The sequence below is a fragment of the Gymnodraco acuticeps genome, unplaced genomic scaffold (assembly GCF_902827175.1).
Source record: "Gymnodraco acuticeps unplaced genomic scaffold, fGymAcu1.1, whole genome shotgun sequence".
Classification (NCBI taxonomy): Eukaryota; Metazoa; Chordata; class Actinopteri; order Perciformes; family Bathydraconidae; genus Gymnodraco; species Gymnodraco acuticeps.
In genome coordinates, this window is record NW_022992002.1 from 229598 (window position 1) to 255537 (window position 25940).

Below are 25940 nucleotides of genomic sequence, written 5' to 3' on the forward strand. Positions count from 1 at the left end.
AGGTAGATAGATAGATAGATAGATAGGTAGATGGATAGATAGATAGATTGAGAGAGAGACACATACATAGACACACATAGACACACATAGACACACATGTTGATGTAGAAGGGACATGAATAAGTGGATTTTGCATAATAGTTGACCTTTAAAGAGAATGTTGTTGTGGACAGGCTGACCTGCAGGTGGGTCTGGTGGAGGAGGAGGTGAACCGGAGGAGAGCGTACCACGGCTGGAACGAGTTTGACATCAGTGAGGAGGAGCCGCTATGGAGGAAGTACATCTCACAGGTGACGCCTCCAAACTCTGTCCAATACGGAACGTTCCTAAACCCTGCTTTCTGTGGGCTTCCCTCTCCTGAAGTGTGTCCTAAGAGAAGATAGGACTTTATTCATCTTGAAGGAAATAGTTGTGCCAGAGTTACAAACATACAATAAACACAGCAGCATAATAATGAAACTGTACTCTAACAGTGCAGCAAAAAGAGCAATTAAATATCTCCAGGAAACAAAGAGGGTCACATCGTTAACGTAAATACTGTACAGCGACGAGCAGTATTTAGAAGTGCAGAAAAACGTAGTGGCAGAAACGTAATTGCACGTTGTTATAGAACATTATTAATAATAATATTGCACATGTTGTATAGCAGAGTGTTTTCTAATGATGGTAGTGGTGTAGGTGTTAGTGCATGTAAATGGTCTGCAAAGGCTAAAATCCCTGTGTTTCCCTCTAAGGAAGTTTCTCCATAAGAATCCAATGAGATTTTTGTTGACATTTAAAATCCCTGATTGCAGCAGGTTTTAGGACACGAATACCTGCATGAATATATCAGTGATTTGCAGCTGGATTATTCAAATGTCATTTTCTTGAAATCTGTTAAAATCGTTTTTGATCCGTCCGCCCCAAAATGCTCACATATGCCACTTTCTCAAAACGTCCCCGATGTCAAAATAACCCTTTTTTCCTAAATGTCTTCAATCTCAAATGATCATGACCTTTTTTTAAATAAATTCCTTCCTTTTCCCTAAATGTTCTCACTCTCAAAATACCTTCAATGTCACGCCGTCAAACTGAGGCATGGCTCCAGTTTGCAGCATGAAGACACAGTCCGTCTTCATTTCCTAATCTTCCCGTCGCTGTTATTCTCAGGATTCACACAGCTCCAGGAGGAAAACATTAAACTATTTTTATCTGGCGCTGATGAAATGTCTGCAGGCTCGCCATTGTTCTGTCACCATGTCAACTCACACAGCGTGCACAGGAAGCCTAACCACAGGAACTATACTGAGCTCTGAATAACGTGGTACACTTTACATTCAAATGGTTTGATTCATTATCTGCACAATAAAACTAAGATCTGAACGTCTCCCGTCTGAACCGTGCGATACTGACTTTACTCTGGTTTGCAATCACCTTGGTATTATATCCTATCCTGAGATCACCGCTCCTTATCATTATACTTTTAGCTGCAACCATTCGGTGGTGGCGTTTTAACCCTTGTCTTAATAGTTGAATTAGATGAGCGTTATTGATTGGTCCAGACGGCGTATAAACAGGAGGACACATTTCTTTGCTTCATACTTAATAAAAGTCTCCAACAGAACAAAAAGAACCCGGTCAAAAGACTTTTCCGTTTCCCCGTCTCATCCCCATCAGCTGTGTCCTATCAACCTATAGGCATATAGCCATGCACGTGATACTGACGCACATATAACACATAACAAGTGAGCCTTAAATTAATACATTTTAAACCATAGTGTGACTCACAACAATACCTGATTAATTAAGAGTTCAATCTACTTTATATTATTACTAAGCCTATCATTCAGACAATAACTAAATGACCTTTTTGTGAATACCTTTGTTTGTAATTATTATGTGTTAAATGTGAAGCACTTTGAAGCCTCTGTCTTAACATGTGCTCTAAACTAACCTTGAACCTATTTCCCACATGCACTAATTCCCCAAATCGATCTGAAATAGAGTACGTGTTAGAAAAGCCACATTTCCCCCAGGACACATGTATGGACGTTACGCCGCACCGCAGTCTGCAGAAATGAACATATTCAAGGCGTTAAATGGTCCAAGTAGCTGCACCTGTGACGCAGATAAACGCAGCGTTACCCTGCCGCTCTGTGGACTCTTAGCGCTGAGAGAGAGTTAAAGTTCTCCTGCTGCTCACTGCTCACGCGGCTGATGTGGAAACCGGGTCATTTGGATGCAGAGCTGAAAATAGATCGGGACGTGTCGACCTGCATGTTCACCAGAGCTGAGTGACGCCTGCTTCAGCTTCTGAATAATAATAATAATACATTAGGTTTTTATAGCGCTTTTCCTGATGCTCAAAGACGCTTATACATGTACCGAAACACTCACACACGTCCTGTCTTTGTGGGGACCGTGTGAGGGTGAAAGACTCAGAGGTTTTAGCCTCTGCAGACCCTTTACATGCACTAAAGACCTATCGAACACACTACAGGGAAGCAGAATCGGGCCCTCTTTAAACACAGACTTTTCATCAGTGAGGAGGAAGTACATCTCACAGGTGACGCCTCCACATGCCGTCCAATACGGGAATGTTCCTCAATCCTGTGGTTTGTTTTATAGGTGTTAGTGCATGTAAATGGTCTGCAAAGGCTACCATCCCTGTGTTCCCTGCAGAGGGAGTTTCTCCATAAGAGTCTGCAGACCCTTGACATACACAAAGACCTGTAGAACTCACTACAGGGACGTGGAATCGGGACTCTTTGAACACAGACTTTTTTTAGTTGTACCGAAACACTCACACACGTGTTTTTGTACTCCTGTCTTCGTGGGGACCGTGTGAGAGTGAAAAACTCAGATTTTAGCCTCTGCAGACCCTTTACATGCACTAAAGCAAGGGGTCAAACTCAACGCCCTCATTTGATGTGGCCCCGCAAGAGCGTTCAAAGAATAAAATATACAGTGGGTGTAATTGTTGAATATTTGCTTCCAATTGTTTGCCCTCGACTTCTGCTTTCAGACGTAGTTAATTATGAAGTTATTACCGGATCTGATACTAATCCAATGCAGAGGCATGTAATATAATACATGATTTAATATATATGATATATTTATATATTTATATTTATATAGTCTTAACGTTACAACCGGCCCTTTGAGTGCAACCATAATGCTGATGTGGCCCGCGATGAAATTGAGTTTGACCCCCTGATGTAGAGGAAAGGCCTCTTTAAACACACACTCTTTTAGTTGTACACACGTCTTTTGTACTCCTGTCTTTGTGGGGACGCTGTGAGAGTGAACAACTCAGATTTTAGCCTCTGCAGACCCTTTACATGCACACAAACCTATAGAACACACTATGCAATCCAATGAATATATAAAAAGCAGCATAAATACATTTAGACAAAACCGATAGAACAAAAAAACAAATGTTAAAGCACGAGACAATAAAACCATACTTGTAGCCACAGACTGAAAAACTCTCATACGCGATATTTTAAAACAAAATAGAAAACCCCAATTTAGAAAACACAGACTGATGCGTGTTCTACGTGGTCTACAAACGCACTAAAGGAAAACAGAATCTCTTTGAACACAGACTTTCTTAGTTGTACCGAAACACACTCCTGTCTTCGTGAGGGTGAAAAACTCACAGGGATTTTAGCCTCTGCAGACCCTTTACACAAACCTATAGAACAGGACGGGACGGGTGGCGCAGTGGTCTGTGCATCCGATCATCAGATCAAGGGGGAGTGCTGGGGAACTCCAGTTCGAAACCCGCTCCTGCCGCCACTGCGTCAGGCCGTTGTGTCCTTGGGCAAGACACTTCACCCGGATTTGCTCCTGTGGGTATTGTCCACAGTACATGTATAATACTAATGTGTACTTGTAAAAGCGCCTCGATGACCTCGAGGCGTGAAGATGGACGGTGTGGCGCAGTGCAATGATCATCAGATCAAGGGGTGAAACCCGCCGCTGCTGTAAAGCCGGTGTGTCCTTGGGCAAGACACTTCACCTGAACTTGCTCCTGTGGGTATTGTCCACAGTATCTGACCATTATGATATATGTGTAATGTGTGTATATGTAAAGCGCTTTGAGTCATTGAAAAAGCGCTATAATAAATGTAAGGAATTATTATTAGAACACACTGAGAATAAAGTCCAGTTATTAGTGGGTTTTGGAAAGAGCTTTGGGGAAAGTGACCGATAGTCATAACAGCAGGGAAAACCCTCCGCAGGACTCCTTCAGTCAGACTTAGGATGTCAAACAGTAAAAGCGGCCTGAAGGAAGATTTGTTGCTCGTTTGTTTTGTCCACATGAACTCTGACGAGCGGAAAGCTGAGACGATTAATTTTGTTATTCTACAGTATTGTTGTGTTATAGTTATTTGTTAATGCATATAACCCAATTTGTGTTCTTTGAAATAGGATATTGCATTGTGTTTACTTTCGTTGTATATGTAAGTGTAATTTGGCATTCTATTTTGTATGGACATGCTTTTATTTTGAAGGAGAGGTAGCGCTGTTGACAGGAAGTTGTTGTTGCTATGGAAACAACGTGACGGAGATTAACGGAGAAAAAGTAATATCTACATTTTAAAGACGGAGAAAGTAAACGATAACGTTTATGGTTAAGTGTTAGCACCCCCCGAAGAGGCACAAGCTCTTACGTTGATATTGGAGATTTCAATAAATTCAATTTTTCGAAAAAAACAACAAAAAATTAATATCCGAAATAACGAAATTGAAACTGGAATAGTACTCCAACGAACTAATATTCGGATATTCAGGTACAGCACTAATATACAGCAGGAGAGGAGACGTTTTTTCGCAGCTTTCACTCGTAAAAACCTTCAGATGTCTGCGTTTCTCTTCAGTACAGGGACGCGGAATCGAGCCTCTTTGAACACAAGACTTTTTTTAGTTGTACCGAAACACACACACGTCTCTTTGTACTCCTGTCTTTGTGGGGACCGTGTGAGGGTGAACAACTCGTGGATTTTAGCCTCTGCAGACCCTTTACATGCACTAAAACCTATAGAACACACTTCAGGGACGCAGAGTCGGGACTCTTTGAACACCGACTTAGTTGTGATGTGTCTGTGTTGCTTCTCACGGTGTTTCCCTCCCTGCAGTTCAAAGATCCTCTCATCCTGCTGCTGCTGGCCTCGGCCGTCATCAGCATCCTGATGAGGCAGTTCGATGACGCCATCAGCATCACGGTGGTGAGTTACACCTCCACACACACACCTCCTTAAGTTACACCTCCACACACACACACCTGCTTCCTTTCTTTTAGTCCCCCTGCCCTGGAGACACCTGACACCTGCGGGCTTTGTGAAGTCATTCATAGAAATTGCATTTGTGTCACAATCAGAAACAGCTTTATCAGAATTTGACTTGGTGTCATGATGCATACATCAAAGTAAAACATGAATTAAAACACAGATGGAGAACTATTTTAAGAAAACTATAATACCATAACAATATATAGTAAAATATAGCAGTATTTACATTGAAATAGAAAAAAGTCAAATTCTGAGAAAAAGTCAAATTCTTAAAAAAATTAAATTCTGAGGAATAAGCGACATGTCGAGTAAAGAAATAAAATTGTGACAAAAAAAAACCGAGTAATTTCCTCTAAATTCACCAAAAGCCTCTTTTCAGAATCAGGTTTATCACCAGGTAGGTTGACACGTGCGAGGAATTTGAAAACTCAAATGTGTGTGTGTGTGTGTCCTCAGGCCATCATCATCGTGGTGACGGTCGCCTTCGTCCAGGTGAGTTTCTGATTCACCTCCAACATGTGACTCATTCAAAACCCGTCACAATATTTAAAGCCAATGAAAACACAATGAAGGTCAGAGTGGGAAGTAACGAAGTACATTTACTCAAATACTGAATTGAAGCACCATTTTGAGGTACTTTGTACTTCTTCTCCACTTCAATTCAGAGGTACATGGTGTACTTTCCCTACATTTAATACCTTTAGTGACTTTACAGATGTGGATGAATGATGTGAAATATAATCAAGTGTTGAATCAGACTTTAGTTCCACCTGGAGTAAATCCACCAGCTACCCTGCAGTATACAAAGTCATTCAAACGAGCTGCACCTTCACCAGCTTTGAGAACACTTTCATGATCAATCATTATAAAACATATCATATATATTATTCTGAAATGGACCAATCTGCACAACGACTACTTTCACTGTCGCTACTTTCACTATATTTTGATGAGAATACTTTTCTACTTTCACTTGAGGAACATTTTGAATGCAGGACTTTTACTTGTAACAGAGTATTCCTACACTCTGGTACTTCTACTTTTACTCAAGTACAAGATCTGAGTACTTCTACTTTTATTAAGTACAAGACCTGAGTACTTCTACTTTTACTCAAATACATGATCTGAGTACTTCTACTTTTACTCAAGTACAAGATCTGAGTACTTCTACTTTTACTCAAGTACATGATCTGAGTACTTCTACTTTTACTCAAGTACAAGATCTGAGTACTTCTACTTTTACTCAAGTACAAGATCTGAGTACTACTACTTTTACTCAAGTACATGATCTGAGTACTTCTACTTTTACTCAAGTACAAGATCTGAGTACTTCTACTTTTACTCAAGTACAAGATCTGAGTACTTCTACTTTTACTCAAGTACAAGATCTGAGTACTTCTACTTTTACTCAAGTACATGATCTGAGTACTTCTACTTTTACTCAAGTACAAGATCTGAGTACTTCTACTTTTACTTCAAGTACAAGATCTGAGTACTTCTACTTTACTCAAGTACATGATCTGAGTACTTCTACTTTTACTCAAGTACATGATCTGAGTACTTCTACTTTTACTCAAGGACAAGATCTGAGTACTTCTACTTTTACTCAAGTACAAGATCTGAGTACTTCTACTTTTACTCAAGTACAAGATCTGAGTACTTCTACTTTTACTCAGTACAAGATCTGAGTACTTCTACTTTTACTCAAGTACAAGATCTGAGTACTTCTACTTTTACTCAAGTACATGATCTGAGTACTTCTACTTTTACTCAAGTACAAGATCTGAGTACTTCTACTTTTACTCAAGTACAAGATCTGAGTACTTCTACTTTTACTCAAGTACAAGATCAGAGTACTTCTACTTGACTCAAGTACAAGATCTGAGTACTTCTACTTTTACTCAAGTACAAGATCTGAGTACTTCTACTTTTACTCAAGTACAAGATCTGACTACTTCTACTTTTACTCAAGTACAAGATCTGTGTACTTCTACTTTTACTCAAGTACAAGATCTGAGTACTTCTACTTTTACTCAAGTACAAGATCTGAGTACTTCTACTTTTACTCAAGTACAAGATCTGAGTACTTCTACTTTTACTCAAGTACAAGATCTGAGTACTTCTACTTTTACTCAAGTACATGATCTGAGTACTTTTACTCAAGTACAAGATCTGAGTACTTCTACTTTTACTCAAGTACAAGATCTGAGTACTTCTACTTTTACTCAAGTACAAGATCTGAATACTTCTACCTTTACTGAAGTACATGATCTGAGTACTTCTACTTTTACTCAAGTACAAGATCTGTGTACTTCTACTTTTACTCAAGTACAAGATCTGAGTACTTCTACTTTTACTCAAATACAAGATCTGTGTACTTCTACTTTTACTCAAGTGCAAGATCTGATTACTTCTACTTTTACTCAAGTACAAGATCTGAATACTTCTACCTTTACTGAAGTACATGATCTGAGTACTTCTACTTTTACTCAAGTACAAGATCTGTGTACTTCTACTTTTACTCAAGTACAAGATCTGAGTACTTCTACTTTTACTCAAATACAAGATCTGAGTACTTCTACTTTTACTCAAGTGCAAGATCTGATTACTTCTACTTTTACTGAAGTACAAGATCTGAGTACTTCTACTTTTACTCAAGTACAAGATCTGAGTACTTCTACTTTTACTCAAGTGCAAGATCTGAGTACTTCTACTTTTACTCAAGTACATGATCTGAGTAAATAATATTTGCAGGACCTTTAAAGTGATTGGATGAATAATCTCTGCTCAGTGTAAAGCAGCGTTGAGGGAACAGGAGACGTTGCTGTTTCAGAGCAGAGTCAAACCAGTTTGTGAGGTTCATGATAGAGGAAGGTCAATATGTATTTCCTTTGTGCTGACGACTACGGTTGTTGGACTCACATTGGGAGAATGTGTGTACTAGTGTTCATTTCGTCAGCTATTTTTTTATTTAGTTTTAGTCTTAGTCCTGTGTTAAATTTCCTTTTTAGTTTTAGTCATATTTAGTCACCTTCATCCTGTTTTTATTTAGTCAAGTTTTAGTCGACTAAAAGTCTGAGCATTTTAGTCTTATTTTAGTCGAAGAAAACTAATTATTTTAGTCTACTTTTTGTCAATGAAAACTGTTGAGTCTTTTTTAGTCATCAGATTATATAGAACATTTCAGTCAAACTAGTCTAGCCAAAACCAATAATTTGTCATTTTAGTATATATAAATAAATAGGATTATATCTTGTCCTTATTTGAGGAAAAACTCAGGTTGAATGATTAAGAAGCTTTGCAGAGAGTATCTGCTCAGGTTTGTGGTGTTTTCACCAGCTGTGTTTTGGCCACATTGCTTCCCTTCTGATGAAACAATGCATTCGCTTTTTTTCTCCGCCTCATTGTAGCGACAATGGGCCCAAATATCACATAGTTTCTTTCTCCCAAGCAGTGGTGGCTTTAGACTTTTTCGTTGTCAGTCATTTTGACGGACAGGATCGTAACATTTCCGTCATAATCCATTATTACCCGTCGAGTGCACAATTTATCACTCACTCGCGCTGATGGGGGGGTCTTCGGTTAACGCGAGTGCGACCACTGCTCCCAAGCCCTGTTGTTGCCATTTTATTTTCTGTTAAATAAGGTTAGTTAGACCCGAGTCTTCCTGACAGTTCATATTGTGCCGCTGCCCGGTGTAATTCAAATCTACCGCCGCGCGCAGCACAGACACACAGCTGCTGCCCAGCCGCAGCACAGACACACAGCTGCTGCCCAGTAGCAGCACAGACACACAGCTGCTGCCCAGCCGCAGCACAGACACACAGCTGCTGCCCTGCCAGCAGCACAGACACACAGCTGCTGCCCTGCCGCAGCACAGACACACAGCTGCTGCCCAGTAGCAGCACAGACACACAGCTGCTGCCCAGTAGCAGCACAGACACACAGCTGCTGCCCAGTAGCAGCACAGACACACAGCTGCTGCCCAGTAGCAGCACAGACACACAGCTGCTGCCCAGTAGCAGCACAGACACACAGCTGCTGCCCAGTAGCAGCACAGACACACAGCTGCTGCCCAGTAGCAGCACAGACACACAGCTGCTGCCCTGCCAGCAGCACAGACACACAGCTGCTGCCCTGCCAGCAGCACAGACACACAGCTGCTGCCCAGTAGCAGCACAGACACACAGCTGCTGCCCAGTAGCAGCACAGACACACAGCTGCTGCCGAGTAGCAGCACAGACACACAGCTGCTGCCCCAGTAGCAGCACAGACACACAGCTGCTGCCCAGTAGCAGCAGACACACAGCTGCTGCCCAGTAGCAGCACAGACACACAGCTGCTCCCCAGCAGCAGCACAGAACACACAGCTGCTGCCCAGTAGCAGCACAGACACACAGCTGCTGCCCAGTAGCAGCACAGACACACAGCTGCTGCCCAGTAGCAGCACAGACACACAGCTGCTGCCCTGCCGCAGCACCGGAAATGGAACTGCTGGGAGAAAAACTGACTATCAGAAATGTAACGTTATCTTTGATAATATTTCGTCTCCTCATTTTTCGTCAACGATATTGCATGATGATTTTGTTACAGTTATTGTTTACTGCCGTCGGTGCCGTCTCGTCCACGTCTCGTTTTCGTCATGGAAAAAAAGGTCGTTGACGAACATATTTCGTCATAGTTTTAGTCAACGAAATTAACACTAGTGTGTACTGAAATTACTCCCTCGGTATGAAGTGTGTTTGACTTGTTGTTCTGAGTTGTTGTTGTTGGTTGTTGTTTGTAGGAGTATCGCTCAGAGAAGTCTCTAGAAGAACTGGGGAAGCTGGTTCCTCCAGAATGTCACTGGTGAGAGTTCAATCCTTGTTCTTCTCCCTCCTGTACTTCTACTACTTCTTCTACTTGTTGTTGTTGTTGTTGTTGTTGTTGTTGTTGTTGTTCTACTTCTTCTTCTTTGCTGTAAATAAAGTTGTTTGAATCCTCTCTCAGCATCAGGGAGGGGAACCTGGAGCACCGTCTGGCCCGAGAGCTGGTTCCTGGAGACACCGTGTGTCTGTCGGTGGGGGAGAGGGTCCCTGCAGACCTGCGCCTGGTGGAGGTACACACACACACTCACTCACTCACACACACACACTGACACACACACTTTCCTAAAATATCCTCACCTCCAGTAATGTCCTATTTCCCCAAAATGCCGCCACCATGTGAGGATGTCTCCCTTTCCCTAATCTGTTCCCATTTACTTAAAAACTGTTTTAAATTCTCCACAGTATCCTGATCCTGACAAAAACATATTCTCCCTATCCACAGAAACTCATCACTTTTTATACATGTCCTAATTTAAGGATAAATGACCTCACTACCTGGAAAAAGTCCTAATTCCAGACAAGGCCTATAACATGGTGATATAAAGGTGCAAAACCTCACAAAGACTGACGTATAATAACACACGCATACACACACACACACACACACACACACACACGCACACGCACCCTCAAGTACAAACATATATTGTGTTTTCATTTGCGGTTTCCATTCTCTCCCCCTGAAGGAACTGATATCTAACTGGAAGCTCTCAGTCAGAGTTCCTGGAATAATTTAGCAGTGAACAAAGAGACAAAATATCCACTGTTAGCTCAGTTAGCTCAGTTAGCTCAGTTAGCTCAGTTAGCTCAGTTAGATCAGTTAGCTCAGTTGGATCAGTTAGCTCAGTTAGCTCAGTTGGATCAGTTGGATCAGTTGGATCAGTTAGCTCAGTTGGATCAGTTGGATCAGTTAGCTCAGTTAGCTCAGTTAGATCAGTTAGATCAGTTAGCTCAGTTAGCTCAGTTAGATCAGTTAGATCAGTTAGCTCAGTTGGATCAGTTGGATCAGTTAGCTCAGTTGGATCAGTTGGACCAGTTAGATCAGTTAGCTCAGTTAGATCAGTTAGATCAGTTGGATCAGTGAAAAAGGGAGCACACTCCCAGCTCATAGCGCGGTGCAGGAATGGTCATTTAATTCTAAAATGAGTCAGCATTGTTTTAGTTTTTTAGCCTGAAATGAGGTTTGTGGTTAACACAAGCTGAAGAGAGTTTAACCTTTTGTTCTACCTCATAAAATACTTCAGTAAATTCCCCACTGGTGGATTTAAAAACAGAGGTTACTAACAAGTGTAAATGAGATGACTAAATGTCATGAAGCCCAACATTAGCCACCTTTATCTTAGCGGTGGTGACGTGAAGTCATGTGACCGTGCTGTAGTTCCTTTATAGCCCAACATTAGCCTCCTTTAGCTTAGCGGTGGTGACGTGAAGTCATGTGACCGTGCTGTAGTTCCTTTATAGCCCAACATTAGCCTCCTTTAGCTTAGCGGTGGTGACGTGAAGTCATGTGACCGTGCTGTAGTTCCTTTATAGCCCAACGTTAGCCACCTTTAGCTTAGCGGTGGAGACGTGAAGTCATGTGACCATGCTGTAGTTCCTTTACAGCCCAACATTAGCCACCTTTAGCTTAGCGGTGGTGACGTGAAGTCATGTGACCGTGCTGTAGTTCCTTTATAGCCCAACATTAGCCTCCTTTAGCTTAGCGGTGGTGACGTGAAGTCATGTGACCGTGCTGTAGTTCCTTTATAGCCCAACGTTAGCCACCTTTAGCTTAGCGGTGGAGACGTGAAGTCATGTGACCATGCTGTAGTTCCTTTATAGCCCAACAATAGCCACCTTTAGCTTAGCGGTGGTGACGTGAAGTCATGTGACCGTGCTGTAGTTCCTTTATAGCCCAACATTAGCCACCTTTAGCTTAGCGGTGGTGATGTGAAGTCATGTGACCGTGCTGTAGTTCCGTTATAGCCCAACGTTAGCCTCATTTAGCTTAGCGGTGGCGAGGTGAAGTTATGTGACCGTGCTGTAGTTCCTTTATAGCCCAACATTAACCGCCTTTAGCTCAGCGGTGGTGACGTGAAGTCATGTGACCGTGCTGTAGTTCCTTTATAGCCCAACATTAGCCTCCTTTAGCTTAGCGGTGGTGACGTGAAGTCATGTGACCATCCCATGGAGAAATCCCTTTGGTCCAGGGAGATGCTGCTCTCAGGGACCAACACAGAAATACCACATCCCTGCACCCCTGTATTTGAGAGTGTTTATTGACCCCTCTGCCCCCCCCTTAGGCGTCAGACCTGTGTGTGGATGAGTCCAGTCTGACAGGGGAGACGTCTCCCTGCTCCAAGTCCACCCTCCCCCAGCCGGCCTCCTCCAACGGAGACATCGCGTCCCGCAGCAACATCGCCTTCATGGGGACATTGGTGCGCTGCGGCCGGGCCAAGGTACTTATTATTATTATTATTATATATATCTTTATTGAACAAGGACTTATGCTATATGTCAGACTATAGCTAAAAGCTCATTTCCATCTGCTTGTCCCCAGGCAGGAAACACGCATAGCAATCAACCAACATTAAAACATCTCATAAAGCCTATCACACTAACAAATAAAACAGATCAAAAACAGATGTATAAACCATATATTTGTCAATAAACATATCATTTTACAAATAATTTAAAGGTCTCCTATTTGTAGGCATGCATTATGGGTCAGATACAGCTAAATGCTGCCATATTATATTCCAAACCACATCAAGGATTATTTCTGAAACAGTAGGATCTCAAACTCTCAAAGGTGAGTTCCTTTTGATGTCCTGCTTCTTCACACACTCTCTCCAGCACAGGTTAGCTCTGAGTGTTAGCATGCTAATGTAAACACAGACCATATTACTTCCAGAACACGTGTCATTGTTTCTGACAGCAACGTTTCTGATTGGCCCGCCCACATTTTATGTCGTCATGACGCAGCAAATCTGGATCAGCTCCGTTGTTCCCCCGTTTTTAGAGATGTGGGTACGAAGGAAAAGAGAGAGGGTTGTATTTTCTGACACCGGGGACACATATTGATGTATAAAAGACATCAGAAAGTGCATTTTCTATGATAGGAGACCTTTAAACTAACATCTCAAATTACAGTAAAAATAATGTTGACAAAGTCCATTTTTTTGGGGGTGAAAAAGTGAAGATCTGCACCAGTTTTACAAACAGTGTTATTGCACATCAGGGGTTTTCCAGTCTGTGTGGTGGTTCAGTGACGAGGTGACCAGAGCGCTCCAGAAACATAAACGCTTTTTTGTTTTCAGGGCATCGTGATCGGGACCGGAGAGAATTCAGAGTTTGGGGAAGTTTTCAAGATGATGCAAGCAGAAGAGGTACGTTATCCTGACTGAACATCAGCAGGAGAGGACTCTTTAAAGTAGAGACACTACATACTGATATACACCTGAACATCAGCAGGAGAGGACTCTTTAAAGTAGAGACACTACATACTGATATACACCTGAACATCAGCAGGAGAGGACTCTTTAAAGTAGAGCCACTACATACTGATATACACCTGAACATCAGCAGGAGAGGACTCTTTAAAGTAGAGACACTACATACTGATATACACCTGAACATCAGCAGGAGAGGACTCTTTAAAGTAGAGACACTACATACTGATATACACCTGAACATCAGCAGGAGAGGAATCTTTAAAGTAGAGACACTACATACTGATACACACCTGAACATCAGCAGGAGAGGACTCTTTAAAGTAGAGACACTACATACTGATATACACCTGAACATCAGCAGGAGAGGACTCTTTAAAGTAGAGATACTACATACTGATATGCACCTGAACATCAGCAGGAGAGGACTCTTTAAAGTAGAGACACTAAATACTGATATACACCTGAACATCATCAGGAGAGGACTCTTTAAAGTAGAGACACTACATACTGATATACACCTGAACATCAGCAGGAGAGGACTCTTTAAAGTAGATACAATACATACTGATATACACCTGAACATCATCAGGAGAGGACTCTTTAAAGTAGATACAATACATACTGATATACACCTGAACATCAGCAGAAGAGGACTCTTTAAAGTAGAGACACTACATACTGATATACACCTGAACATCAGCAGGAGAGGACTCTTTAAAGTAGGGACACTACATACTGATATACACCTGAACATCAGCAGGAGAGGACTCTTTAAAGTAGAGACACTACATACTGATATAACCTGAACATCAGCAGGAGAGGACTCTTTAAAGTAGAGACACTACATACTGATATAACCTGAACATCAGCAGGAGAGGACTCTTTAAAGTAGAGACACAACATACTGATATACACCTGAACATCAGCAGGAGAGGACTCTTTAAAGTAGAGACACTACATACTGATATACACCTGAACATCAGCAGGAGAGGACTCTTTAAAGTAGATACAATACATACTGATATACACCTGAACATCAGCAGGAGAGGACTCTTTAAAGTAGAGACACTACATACTGATATACACCTGAACATCAGCAGGAGAGGACTCTTTAAAGTAGAGATACTACATACTGATCTGCACCTGAACATCAGCAGGAGAGGACTCTTTAAAGTAGAGACACTAAATACTGATATACACCTGAACATCATCAGGAGAGGACTCTTTAAAGTAGAGACACTAAATACTGATATACACCTGAACATCATCAGGAGAGGACTCTTTAAAGTAGATACAATACATACTGATATACACCTGAACATCATCAGGAGAGGACTCTTTAAAGTAGAGACACTAAATACTGATATACACCTGAACATCATCAGGAGAGGACTCTTTAAAGTAGATACAATACATACTGATATACACCTGAACATCAGCAGGAGAGGACTCTTTAAAGTAGAGACACTACATACTGATATACACCTGAACATCAACAGGAGAGGACTCTTTAAAGTAGATACAATACATACTGATATACACCTGAACATCAGCAGGAGAGGACTCTTTAAAGTAGATACAATACATACTGATATACACCTGAAGGGCCCCTTGAAATATATCCAGGTTTCTAATCAGATGTGTGTGCAGAACAAAGACTGGAGAGAATAGTAACTTCATTGTGTTTTAATGTATTTATTTCAGAGACTAAAAGTGACTCCTGCTGTAAGGAAATACTTTGCCTTTCACGACAACGTATTTCCCTTTAGGGGCAAGACCAACGTCTCACAGCTCCTTTAAAAACAGGAAGCCATTGTTCCAGAAAAGGGTTTTTATAAGGGGAGACATCTGAACACTGTGCTCCAGGTGGATATAGATTACAGTCAACTGGAGTGCACAGAAAGTGATCGCAGCGAAACGCCTCAGAGTTCTGATTGGTTAGCTGACCGGCTCTGTTGTGATTGGTCACCCGTTTGGAGATGTCCCGCCCCCTTAGCCCGTATCACGTACAATGTGTTGGAGCGCTAGTCAATAGGAGCTTGAGTGTTCCGTAGTGATGTCACCATGTTCCAGAATTAAAGAAATGAGCCATTTACATGCACTGAAACCTAGAGAACACACACTACGGGAGAGGGAACACCATACAAAGCATTACAATGATTCCGTTTTATTTCACGTCTCAAATGTTTTCAGAAACACACATTTTGCTGTTTCGTAAAATAAGAGTACGTTTTTCCAAAAATAGTAGATTTTGAAAAAACTGTTACGCTGAAGGATTGTGGGTAATGTAGTTCGTCTCCATGTTAACTTTATTTATAAACAATGTATTAATTGTAATTTTTTTGTAGTATCACTGCTCATGTTTTATGGTTCAGTGATACAACTCTTTGTTTGTTTAGACCTTGTTTTTAATTATGTCCCTCTACTTCATCGTAACGTTGTTTTCTCCGTTACTTCATCGTAACGTTGTTTTCTCGGTTACTTCATCGTAACGTTGTTTTCTCGGTTACTTCCTCTTTTACGTTGTTTTCTCTGTTACTTCATCGTAACGATGTTTTCTCTGTTACTTCATCGTAACGTTGTTTTCTCGGTTACTTCATCGTAACGTTGTTTTCTCGGTTACTTCATCGTAACGTTGTTTTCTCTGTTACTTCATCGTAACGTTGTTTTCTCGGTTACTTCATCGTAACGTTGTTTTCTCGGTTACTTCATCGTAACGTTGTTTTCTCGGTTACTTCATCGTAACGTTGTTTTCTCGGTTACTTCATCGTAACGTTGTTTTCTCGGTTACTTCGTCGTAACGTTGTTTTCTCGGTTACTTCATCGTAACGTTGTTTTCTCGGTTACTTCGTCGTAACGTTGTTTTCTCGGTTACTTCCTCTTTTACGTTGTTTTCTCTGTTACTTCATCGTAACGTTGTTTTCTCGGTTACTTCCTCTTTTACGTTGTTTTCTCGGTTACTTCATCGTAACGTTGTTTTCTCTGTTACTTCATCGTAACGTTGTTTTCTCGGTTACTTCATCGTAACGTTGTTTTCTCGGTTACTTCCTCTTATCGTTGTTTTCTCGGTTACTTCATCGTAACGTTGTTTTCTCTGTTACTTCATCGTAACGTTGTTTTCTCGGTTCCTTCATCGTAACGTTGTTTTCTCTGTTACTTCATCGTAACGTTGTTTTCTCGGTTACTTCATCGTAACGTTGTTTTCTCGGTTACTTCCTCGTAACGTTGTTTTCTCGGTTACTTCATCGTAACGTTGTTTTCTCAGTTACTTCATCGTAACGTTGTTTTCTCTGTTACTTTATCATAACGTTGTTTTCTCGGTTACTTCATCGTAACGTTGTTTTCTCGGTTACTTCATCGTAACGTTGTTTTCTCGGTTACTTCATCGTAACGTTGTTTTCTCTGTTACTTCATCGTAACGTTGTTTTCTCTGTTACTTCATCGTAACGTTGTTTTCTCGGTTCCTTCATCGTAACGTTGTTTTCTCTGTTACTTCATCGTAACGTTGTTTTCTCGGTTACTTCATCGTAACGTTGTTTTCTCGGTTACTTCCTCGTAACGTTGTTTTCTCGGTTACTTCATCGTAACGTTGTTTTCTCGGTTACTTCATCGTAACGTTGTTTTCTCTGTTACTTTATCGTAACGTTGTTTTCTCGGTTACTTCATCGTAACGTTGTTTTCTCGGTTACTTCATCGTAACGTTGTTTTCTCTGTTACTTCATCGTAACGTTGTTTTCTCGGTTACTTCGTCGTAACGTTGTTTTCTCGGTTACTTCGTCATAACGTTGTTTTCTCGGTTACTTCGTCGTAACGTTGTTTTCTCTGTTACTTCGTCGTAACGTTGTTTTCTCGGTTACTTCGTCGTAACGTTGTTTTCTCGGTTACTTCCTCTTTTACGTTGTTTTCTCGGTTACTTCATCGTAATGTTGTTTTCTCGGTTACTTCATCGTAACGTTGTTTTCTCGGTTACTTCATCGTAACGTTGTTTTCTCGGTTACTTCATCGTAACGTTGTTTTCTCTGTTACTTCATCTTAACGTTGTTTTCTCTGTTACTTCATCGTAACGTTGTTTTCTCGGTTACTTCATCGTAACGTTGTTTTCTCTGTTACTTCCTCTTATCGTTGTTTTCTCGGTTACTTCCTCTTTTACGTTGTTTTCTCGGTTACTTCATCGTAACGTTGTTTTCTCTGTTACTTCCTCTTTTACGTTGTTTTCTTGGTTACTTCCTCTTTAACGTTGTTTTCTCGGTTACTTCGTCGTAACGTTGTTTTCTCCGTTATTTCATCGTAACGTTGTTTTCTCGGTTACTTCCTCTTTAACGTTGTTTTCTCCGTTATTTCATCGTAACGTTGTTTTCTCGGTTACTTCCTCTTTAACGTTGTTTTCTCCGTTACTTCATCGTAACGTTGTTTTCTCGGTTACTTCCTCGTAACATTGTTTATTCCGTTGCTCAACGTTGTTTTAGTCTTTTTTCTGTCATTCTCTGTAAAGCACTTTGGGCTGCGTCAAGCATGAGAGGTGCTGTATAAATAAAGTGTATTATTTATTATTTATTTAATTCACTTAATTCGCAAGCATAAAAAGAGGTACAAAACAATGTGATTCGTTGACAAAACAATCTCAACTTACAACCGTTTTAGTAGCTCGTGAACACTTAATTAAATCATGTGATTTATTTGTTTCCAGGCTCCTAAAACCCCGCTGCAGAAGAGCATGGACCTGCTGGGGAAGCAGCTGTCGCTCTACTCCTTCGGGATCATTGGTGTGTTTATTTTTGAGCGCTGTTTGAACCTTCAATTAAATATTATATACAAACTGTAGTTCAATCTGCACACGCTTACTTCAACTCCTTATGTTTATACAAATATCTTTATTTTATCTTTTATTGGACATTTTACTTTAACTTCTTAGGTTGATGTAAACATTTTTATTTTATTGGGCATTTAATATAAATATTTTCATTTTATTTGATCTTTTTTTTACACATTCTTTATGTTTTTAACATTATATAATTGTGTTTATTTAATTTAATATTATTTTATTGCAAATTCTTTTTTTTTTTTTTTACTTATGTTCAGAATAAAATATATTTGTATTTATTTAGATCTTTTATTGGTCATTTTTACGTAAACTTCACTTTTTTACATACTTTTTTTGCGAATTAAATATATTTTATTGCACATTTTTTACTTCTTATGTTCGTATAAATACATTTTTATTTTATTTTTAATTAATTAATTTAAAGTAAATTATGTGTGTTTTGTGTGTAAATTTGTTTTAAATATGTCTGTTGTGTGTAAAGTTGTTTTAACAATGTGTGTTGTGTGTAAAGTTGTTTTAACAATGTGTGTTGTGTGTAAAGTTGTTTTAACAATGTGTTTTGTGTGTAAAGTTGTTTTAACAATGTGTGTTGTGTGTAAAGTTGTTTTAACAATGTGTGTTGTGTGTAAAGTTGTTTTATATTGTGTGTGCAGGAGTGATCATGCTGGTGGGCTGGCTGCAGGGGAAGAAGCTCCTCGACATGTTCACCATCGGAGTCAGGTAGCTGGATGGATCTCTACATCAATATATATTCGTAAAGACTCTACATTACACACAAATGTTACTTTAATGTGTTTTGTATCTATATATGTTTCTGATCCTATTTTTACATCTTCATTTTTATTCTTAACTGTAAGAAAAATCAATCTTCTTCTCTGAGTTTTTGGGAGTGTCTGCTCTGATGATGTCACCCCAGTCTGCCCAGCAACAGGGTTACCGTGGTGACCTGTCAATGGGCGAGGCAGCTGGAGTTTTTGTCACTCGAGGGCACTTTTGGGCCGGATTTGTACGTCAATTTGATAAAATGAAGACCTCGAGACACCGCTGACTAACGTTGCTACTGAAATCATCTAAAATTATGTGGAAAGAGTGAATATTATGGGATTTAGAGCAGGTTTAAGATCTTTTTCCAGGAGTTTTTAAAGCCCTCTACTCTCTAAGGCAGGGGTAGCCAACGCGGTGCCCGCGGGCACTAAGTCGCCCGCAGGGGGGAAATTGGTCGCCCGCGTGCATGTTCCATGTCATCATGGAGCTCCGTCTAAAAAAATGATTGAATACATTTTTATTTTAAAATGACAATATTGAATATAACATTAAATTTAAAAGCACACATTTGTATATGTAAGTGAAATGGAGATTTGGTGCGTGAAATTGAACTCTGACCCCAGATAGGTTCAGAGTTGAACTCCACGCACCAAATCTCCGTTCCACCTTTAGCTGAGACAAGCTAGCGTGAGCAGCTACGATGGTGCGCTAGCTGCGGCTTTTACCCTAAACATGGCCGAGAAGCGAAAGAAAAAGTACTGTTTTCAAGACGTTTGGGAGGAAGAATTCTTTTTTACTACAGTGAAAGAAAAGTGTGTATGTCTCATTTGCGGTGCGACTGTGGCGATCGCAAAGCGGCACAATGTGGAGAGACACTTTGATACGTGTCACAAAAGCTACAATGCTAACTACCCACCTGGCAGCGCACTACGGGCAGAAAAAGCACGTGAGTTAAAGGCAGCTTTGGGGAAGCAGCAGTCTTTTTTCACGAGGCCGGTGAAAAAGACACAAAAAGCAACGGAAGCCTCATTTAGAGCTGCTCATTTTTTGGTAAAGAACAAGAAAGCCTTTTCGGACGGAGAGGTCTTGAAAGGTGCAATGATGGTTATTGCAAACACTGTGTTCAGTGACGAGAAGAATGGTTCCGATGTCATCTCCACTCTCCGATGTCCAGCTGGGGGCAAGTACGAGGCTACGTGCCGGTGGGTTAGCGTCCAGTGCGACGAGTCCGTGGACAGAAGCAGTTCAGCACAGCTGATGATGTTTATCCGAATGGTGTTTGATGATTTCTCCACATTACATTACATTACATTACATTGCATTTAGCTGACGCTTTTGTCCAAAGCGACTTACAATAAGTACATTCGACCAGGAAGACACAACCTTGAAGAAAACAGAATCATATAAGTATATCAGGTTTCATAGAGCCAAACATTTCAAGTGCTACTCAACTGGCTTTAGGTAATCCAGTCCTTTATTGGTATAAAAGTGCTTCGTTAATCGTTCTAACGCTCGAAGTGGAGTCGAAAGAGATGAGTTTTCAGTTTGCGCCGGAAGATGTGCAAGCTATCTGCCGTCCTGATGTCAATGGGGAGCTCATTCCACCATCTTGGAGCCAGGATAGCAAACCCACGTGTTTTCGCCGATGGGAACTTGGGTCCCCCTCGCAGCGAGGGGCGCAACGAGTCGTTTGGCTGATGCAGAGCGTAGTGCACGCGCTGGGGTGTACGGTTTAACCATGTCCTGGATGTAGGAAGGGCCAGATCCATTCGCAGCACGGTAAGCAAGTACCAGTGTCTTGAAGTGGATTCTAGCAGTTACCGGAAGCCAGTGAAGGGAGCGGAGGAGCGGAGTGGTGTGGGAGAATTTAGGAAGGTTGAAAACCAGACGAGCCGCTGCATTCTGGATGAGCTGCAGAGGTCGGATGGCACATGCAGGTAGACCAGCCAGGAGGGAGTTGCAGTAGTCTAGGCGTGAGATGACGAGAGCCTGGAGAAGAAGAACACAAAAGAAAGAACTCTTGACACTACTGCCCCTGAAGACAACAACGAGGGGAGTTGACGTTTACACCGCGGTCAAGAGCTTCTTCGTGGAGAAGAAGGTACCATTAGAAAAGCTGGTGTCGGTGACTACAGACGGGGCTCCCGCAATGACGGGCCGACATGCAGGCTTCATTGCGCAATGCAAAGGTGACTCAGACTTCCCAACATTTCTACATTACCACTGCATCATTCACCAGCAGGCATTATGTGCAAAAGTGACCGGCTTTAATCATGTGATGACCCCTGTCGTGAAAATCATAAACAGCATCCGCTCCAAAGCCAAACAACACCGGACGTTCAAAGTGCTGTCAGCTGAATATGGTGACCTGTTGTTGCACACAGACATCCGATGGCTCAGCAGGGGAAGAGTATTGCAGCGATTTTTGTCACTTTTGGGTGAAATCAAAGTATTCTTGCAATCCAAAGGGGAAGACGCCTCACTGCTTGAGGACACGGAGTGGATACTTGACCTTGCATTTTTAACAGACATCACTGGGAAACTGAACCTTTTGAACTGAACTGCAAGGCAAAGGCAAGACTGTTACATGATAAGTGCTGTAAATGCATTTAAAGCTATGATGAGCATATTCTCTGTGCATTTACAGGGAAAGAAAGTGTTGCACTTTCCCTCTGTGCAGTCAGTGCTGCATGACAATGCTTCTGCATCTGGGGCTTTCGACAAAGCTGCAGAAAAGTACTCTCAAGTCATAAACAGACTTGGTCAAGAGTTTGAAAACAGGTTTTGTGACTTTGGTCAACTTGAGCCATGCGTGTCATTCATTTCAAATCCATTCATGCAAGTGGACCTGACATGCATTGCTAAGCAACTAAGTGCAACCTTCAACGTGGATGCTGGACAGGTGGAGATTGAAATCCTAACGTTGTACAGAAAAGTACAAAGGTGTATGCACAGCAGCTATGAAAGATGCCTGCCTTTTTGGTTCAACCTATCTTTGTGAGTCAGCCTTTTCAGACATGAACTTCATCAAGAACAAACACAGAACACGCCTTACTGATGCAAATCTACAAGATTTACTCAGAGTTGCAGTGTCAAATTATACCCCAGATTACAGTACACTAGTGGACAGCATGCAATGCCAGACTTCCCACTAATAGAAGGCAAAGAAAGAGACAACAGATGTTTTCAGTGAAACACCATGCCAACGGTAAACTCACATGTGGAACATCATTTGATCAAAAAGTGTACAAACATTGCTATTTTGTTAACAATTCTACAGATTTAGTGATTAATAAAAATATGATCTGATTGAGTTGATGTTCTTTTTTAAACTTTACATAATAATATTATATGATTATAATAAATAAATAATATTTTATGTTTAAATATATCTGTTTCCTACCATGGTAAATTATTGTGAAGAATAATTAACATTAACATGTGATCAGACAGTCCTTCACATACAGTAAATTAATATGGATTCTGATTATTATTAATAATAATATTATCATTAAAGGTGAACCGTGCAATTATGTTATTCAGGAAGTTTGTATCAAACAAGTAGCCCTTCGTGTTACTCAGTACCCTTGAAGTAGCCCTTCGTGTTACTCGGTACCCTTGAAGTAGCCCTTCGTGTTACTCGGTACCCTTGAAGTAGCCCTTCGTGTTACTCAGTACCCTTGAAGTAGCCCTTCGTGTTACTCAGTACCCTTGAAGTTGCCCTTCGTGTTACTCAGTACCCTTGAAGTAGCCCTTCGTGTTACTCAGTACCCTTGAAGTTGCCCTTCGTGTTACTCGGTACCCTTGAAGTAGCCCTTCGTGTTACTCGGTACCCTTGAAGTAGCCCTTCGTGTTACTCGGTACCCTTGAAATAGCCCTTCGTGTTACTCGGTACCCTTGAAGTAGCCCTTCGTGTTACTCGGTACCCTTGAAGTAGCCCTTCGTGTTACTCGGTACCCTTGAAGTAGCCCTTCGTGTTACTCGGTACCCTTGAAGTAGCCCTTCGTGTTACTCGGTACCCTTGAAGTAGCCCTTCGTGTTACTCGGTACCCTTGAAGTAGCCCTTCGTGTTACTCTGTACCCTTGAAGTAGCCCTTCGTGTTACTCGGTACCCTTGAAAGTAGCCCTTCGTGTTACTCGGTACCCTTGAAGTAGCCCTTCGTGTTACTCGGTACCCTTGAAGTAGCCCTTCGTGTTACTCGCGTACCCTTGAAGTAGCCCTTCGTGTTTACTCGGTACCCTTGAAGTAGCCCTTCGTGTTACTCGGTACCCTTGAAGTAGCCCTTCGTGTTACTCGGTACCCTTGAAGTAGCCCTTCGTGTTACTCGGTACCCCTTGAAGTAGCCCTTCGTGTTACTCGGTACCCTTGAAGTAGCCCTTCGTGTTACTCGGTACCCTGTGAAAGTAGCCCTTCGTGTTACTCAGTACCCTTGAAGTAGCCCTACGTGTTACTCAGTACCCTTGAAGTAGCCCTTCGTGTTACTCAGTACCCTTGAAGTAGCCCTTCGTGTTACTCAGTACCCTTGAAGTTCGTGTTACTCGGTACCCTTGAAGTAGCCCTTCGTGTTACTCGGTACCCTTGAAGTAGCCCTTCGTGTTACTCGGTACCCTTGAAGTAGCCCTTCGTGTTACTCGGTACCCTTGAAGTAGCCCTTCGTGTTACTCGGTACCCTTGAAGTAGCCCTTCGTGTTACTCGGTACCCTTGAAGTAGCCCTTCGTGTTACTCGGTACCCTTGAAGTAGCCCTTCGTGTTACTCGGTACCCTTGAAGTTGCCCTTCGTGTTACTCAGTACCCTTGAAGTAGCCCTTCGTGTTACTCAGTACCCTTGAAGTAGCCCTTCGTGTTACTCAGTACCCTTGAAGTAGCCCTTCGTGTTACTCAGTACCCTTGAAGTAGCCCTTCGTGTTACTCAGACCCTTGAAGTAGCCCTTTGTGTTACTCAGTACCCTTGAAGTAGCCCTTCGTGTTACTCAGTACCCTTGAAGTAGCCCTTCGTGTTACTCAGTACCCTTGAAGTAGCCCTTCGTGTTACTCAGTACCCTTGAAGTAGCCCTTCGTGTTACTCAGTACCCTTGAAGTAGCCCTTCGTGTTACTCAGTACCCTTGAAGTAGCCCTTCGTGTTACTCAGTACCCTTGAAGTAACCCTCGGTGACAAAAAGGTTGGTGGCCCCTGCTCTAAGGGATGATGTCATCACTCTGAACATTCCGTCCCATACACAGCCATTACAGAATCTGAAACACTCTTAAACTGGGATTTTAGGAAAACCGTTCAATCTGTCAAAAAAACATTTCAGTCCAACAAAGTTGAGAGTCTGGAGAGATGTTTAAACTTTAAATCGTATTTCTCCGTTAAAGTATGACGAAGCAGTATGACCTCAAAGTTGGATGATTTTGAGCTCTGTTTACGTCGATTTCCCATTCGTTCCTACGGGGAAACGTTAGCAGATTTTTTTTTTGTGATTTGAAAACACCGAGGGGAACCTCTTAGTCCAAAGCACACATTACATATTGATTGTTCTCCTCTCCTTCAGTCTGGCGGTGGCGGCGATCCCTGAAGGTTTACCGATCGTGGTGACGGTGACGCTGGCGCTCGGTGTGATGCGCATGGTGAAGAAGAGAGCCATCATCAAAAAACTCCCCATCGTGGAGACTCTGGGTACGTTGATCAAGATGTGTGAGCGCCTTTCACTTCCTGTTGGCTGTAACGTTGTTTCCTCCGCTACGTTATGTCTCGGCTACTTCATCTTTAACGTTGTTTCTCCGCTACTTCCTCTTAACGTTGTTTTCTCTGTTAATTCCTCTTAAAGTTGTTTATTCCGTTACTTCATCTTTAACGTTGTTTCTTCCGTTACTTCCTCATGAGGTTATTTTCTCTGTTACTTCCTCTTAACGTTGTTTTCTCCGTTAGTTCCTCTTAACGTTGTTTTCTCGGCTACTTCATCTTTAACATTGTTTCTTCCGTTACTTCCTTGTGACGTTATTTTCTCTGTTACTTCCTCTTAACGTTGTTTTCTCCGTTAGTTCCTCTTAACGTTGTTTTCTCGGCTACTTCATCTTTAACGTTGTTTCTTCCGTTACTTCCTCGTAACGTTGTTTTCTCCGTTACTTCCTGGTAATGTTGTTTTCTTCGTTACTTCCTGGTAACGTTATTTTCTCCGCTACTTCCTCGTAACGTTGTTTATTCTGTTACTTCCTCGTAACGTTGTTTTCTCCGTTAGTTCCTCATAACGTTGATTTCTCGTTACTTCCTCGTAACGTTGTTTATTTTGTTACTTCCTGGTAACGTTATTTTCTCCGCTACTTCCTCGTAACGTTGTTTTCTCGGTTACTTCTTCTTAAACGTTGTTTCTTGGGTTACTTCCTCTTTTACGTTGTTTTCTCGGTTACTTCCTCTTTACGTTGTTTTCTCCGCTACTTCCTCGTAACGTTGTTTTGTCGGCTACTTCATCTTTAACGTTGTTTCTTCCATCACTTCCTCGTAACGTTGTTTTCTCCATTACTTCCTGGTAACGTTGTTTTCTTCGTTACTTCCTGGTAACGTTGTTTTCTCAGTTACTTCTTCTTAAACGTTGTTTCTTGGGTTACTTCCTCTTTTACGTTGTTTTCTCGGTTACTTCCTCTTAACGTTGTTTATTCCGTTACTTCCTGGTAACGTTGTTTTCTCCGCTACTTCCTCGTAATGCTATTTTCTCCGTTAGTTCCTCGTAACGTTGTTTTCTCGGTTACTTCCTCGTAACGTTGTTTCCTCCGTTACTTCCTGGTAATATTGTTT

The 25940-nt window shown here is 41.5% G+C and overlaps 1 protein-coding gene across 5 annotated transcripts in view; it reads left to right on the forward strand.

The window, feature by feature from the left end:
* The window catches only part of atp2c1 (ATPase secretory pathway Ca2+ transporting 1), a 67594-nt gene that overhangs the window by 16958 nt on the left and 24696 nt on the right, over nucleotides 1-25940 (forward strand). For 4 of the 5 annotated variants that reach the window (XM_034201288.1, XM_034201287.1, XM_034201289.1 and 1 more), the window contains exons 3-12: nucleotides 174-290; nucleotides 5124-5213; nucleotides 5733-5768; nucleotides 10063-10124; nucleotides 10266-10374; nucleotides 12427-12582; nucleotides 13444-13512; nucleotides 18266-18341; nucleotides 19054-19120; nucleotides 24700-24824. In XM_034201288.1, the coding sequence (XP_034057179.1) occupies nucleotides 174-290; nucleotides 5124-5213; nucleotides 5733-5768; nucleotides 10063-10124; nucleotides 10266-10374; nucleotides 12427-12582; nucleotides 13444-13512; nucleotides 18266-18341; nucleotides 19054-19120; nucleotides 24700-24824 (907 nt within the window). Of the gene's footprint in view, nucleotides 1-173; nucleotides 291-2530; nucleotides 2546-5123; nucleotides 5214-5732; nucleotides 5769-10062; nucleotides 10125-10265; nucleotides 10375-12426; nucleotides 12583-13443; nucleotides 13513-18265; nucleotides 18342-19053; nucleotides 19121-24699; nucleotides 24825-25940 lie in introns of those variants that run through there. The other variant, XM_034201291.1, reaches the window with a different exon arrangement.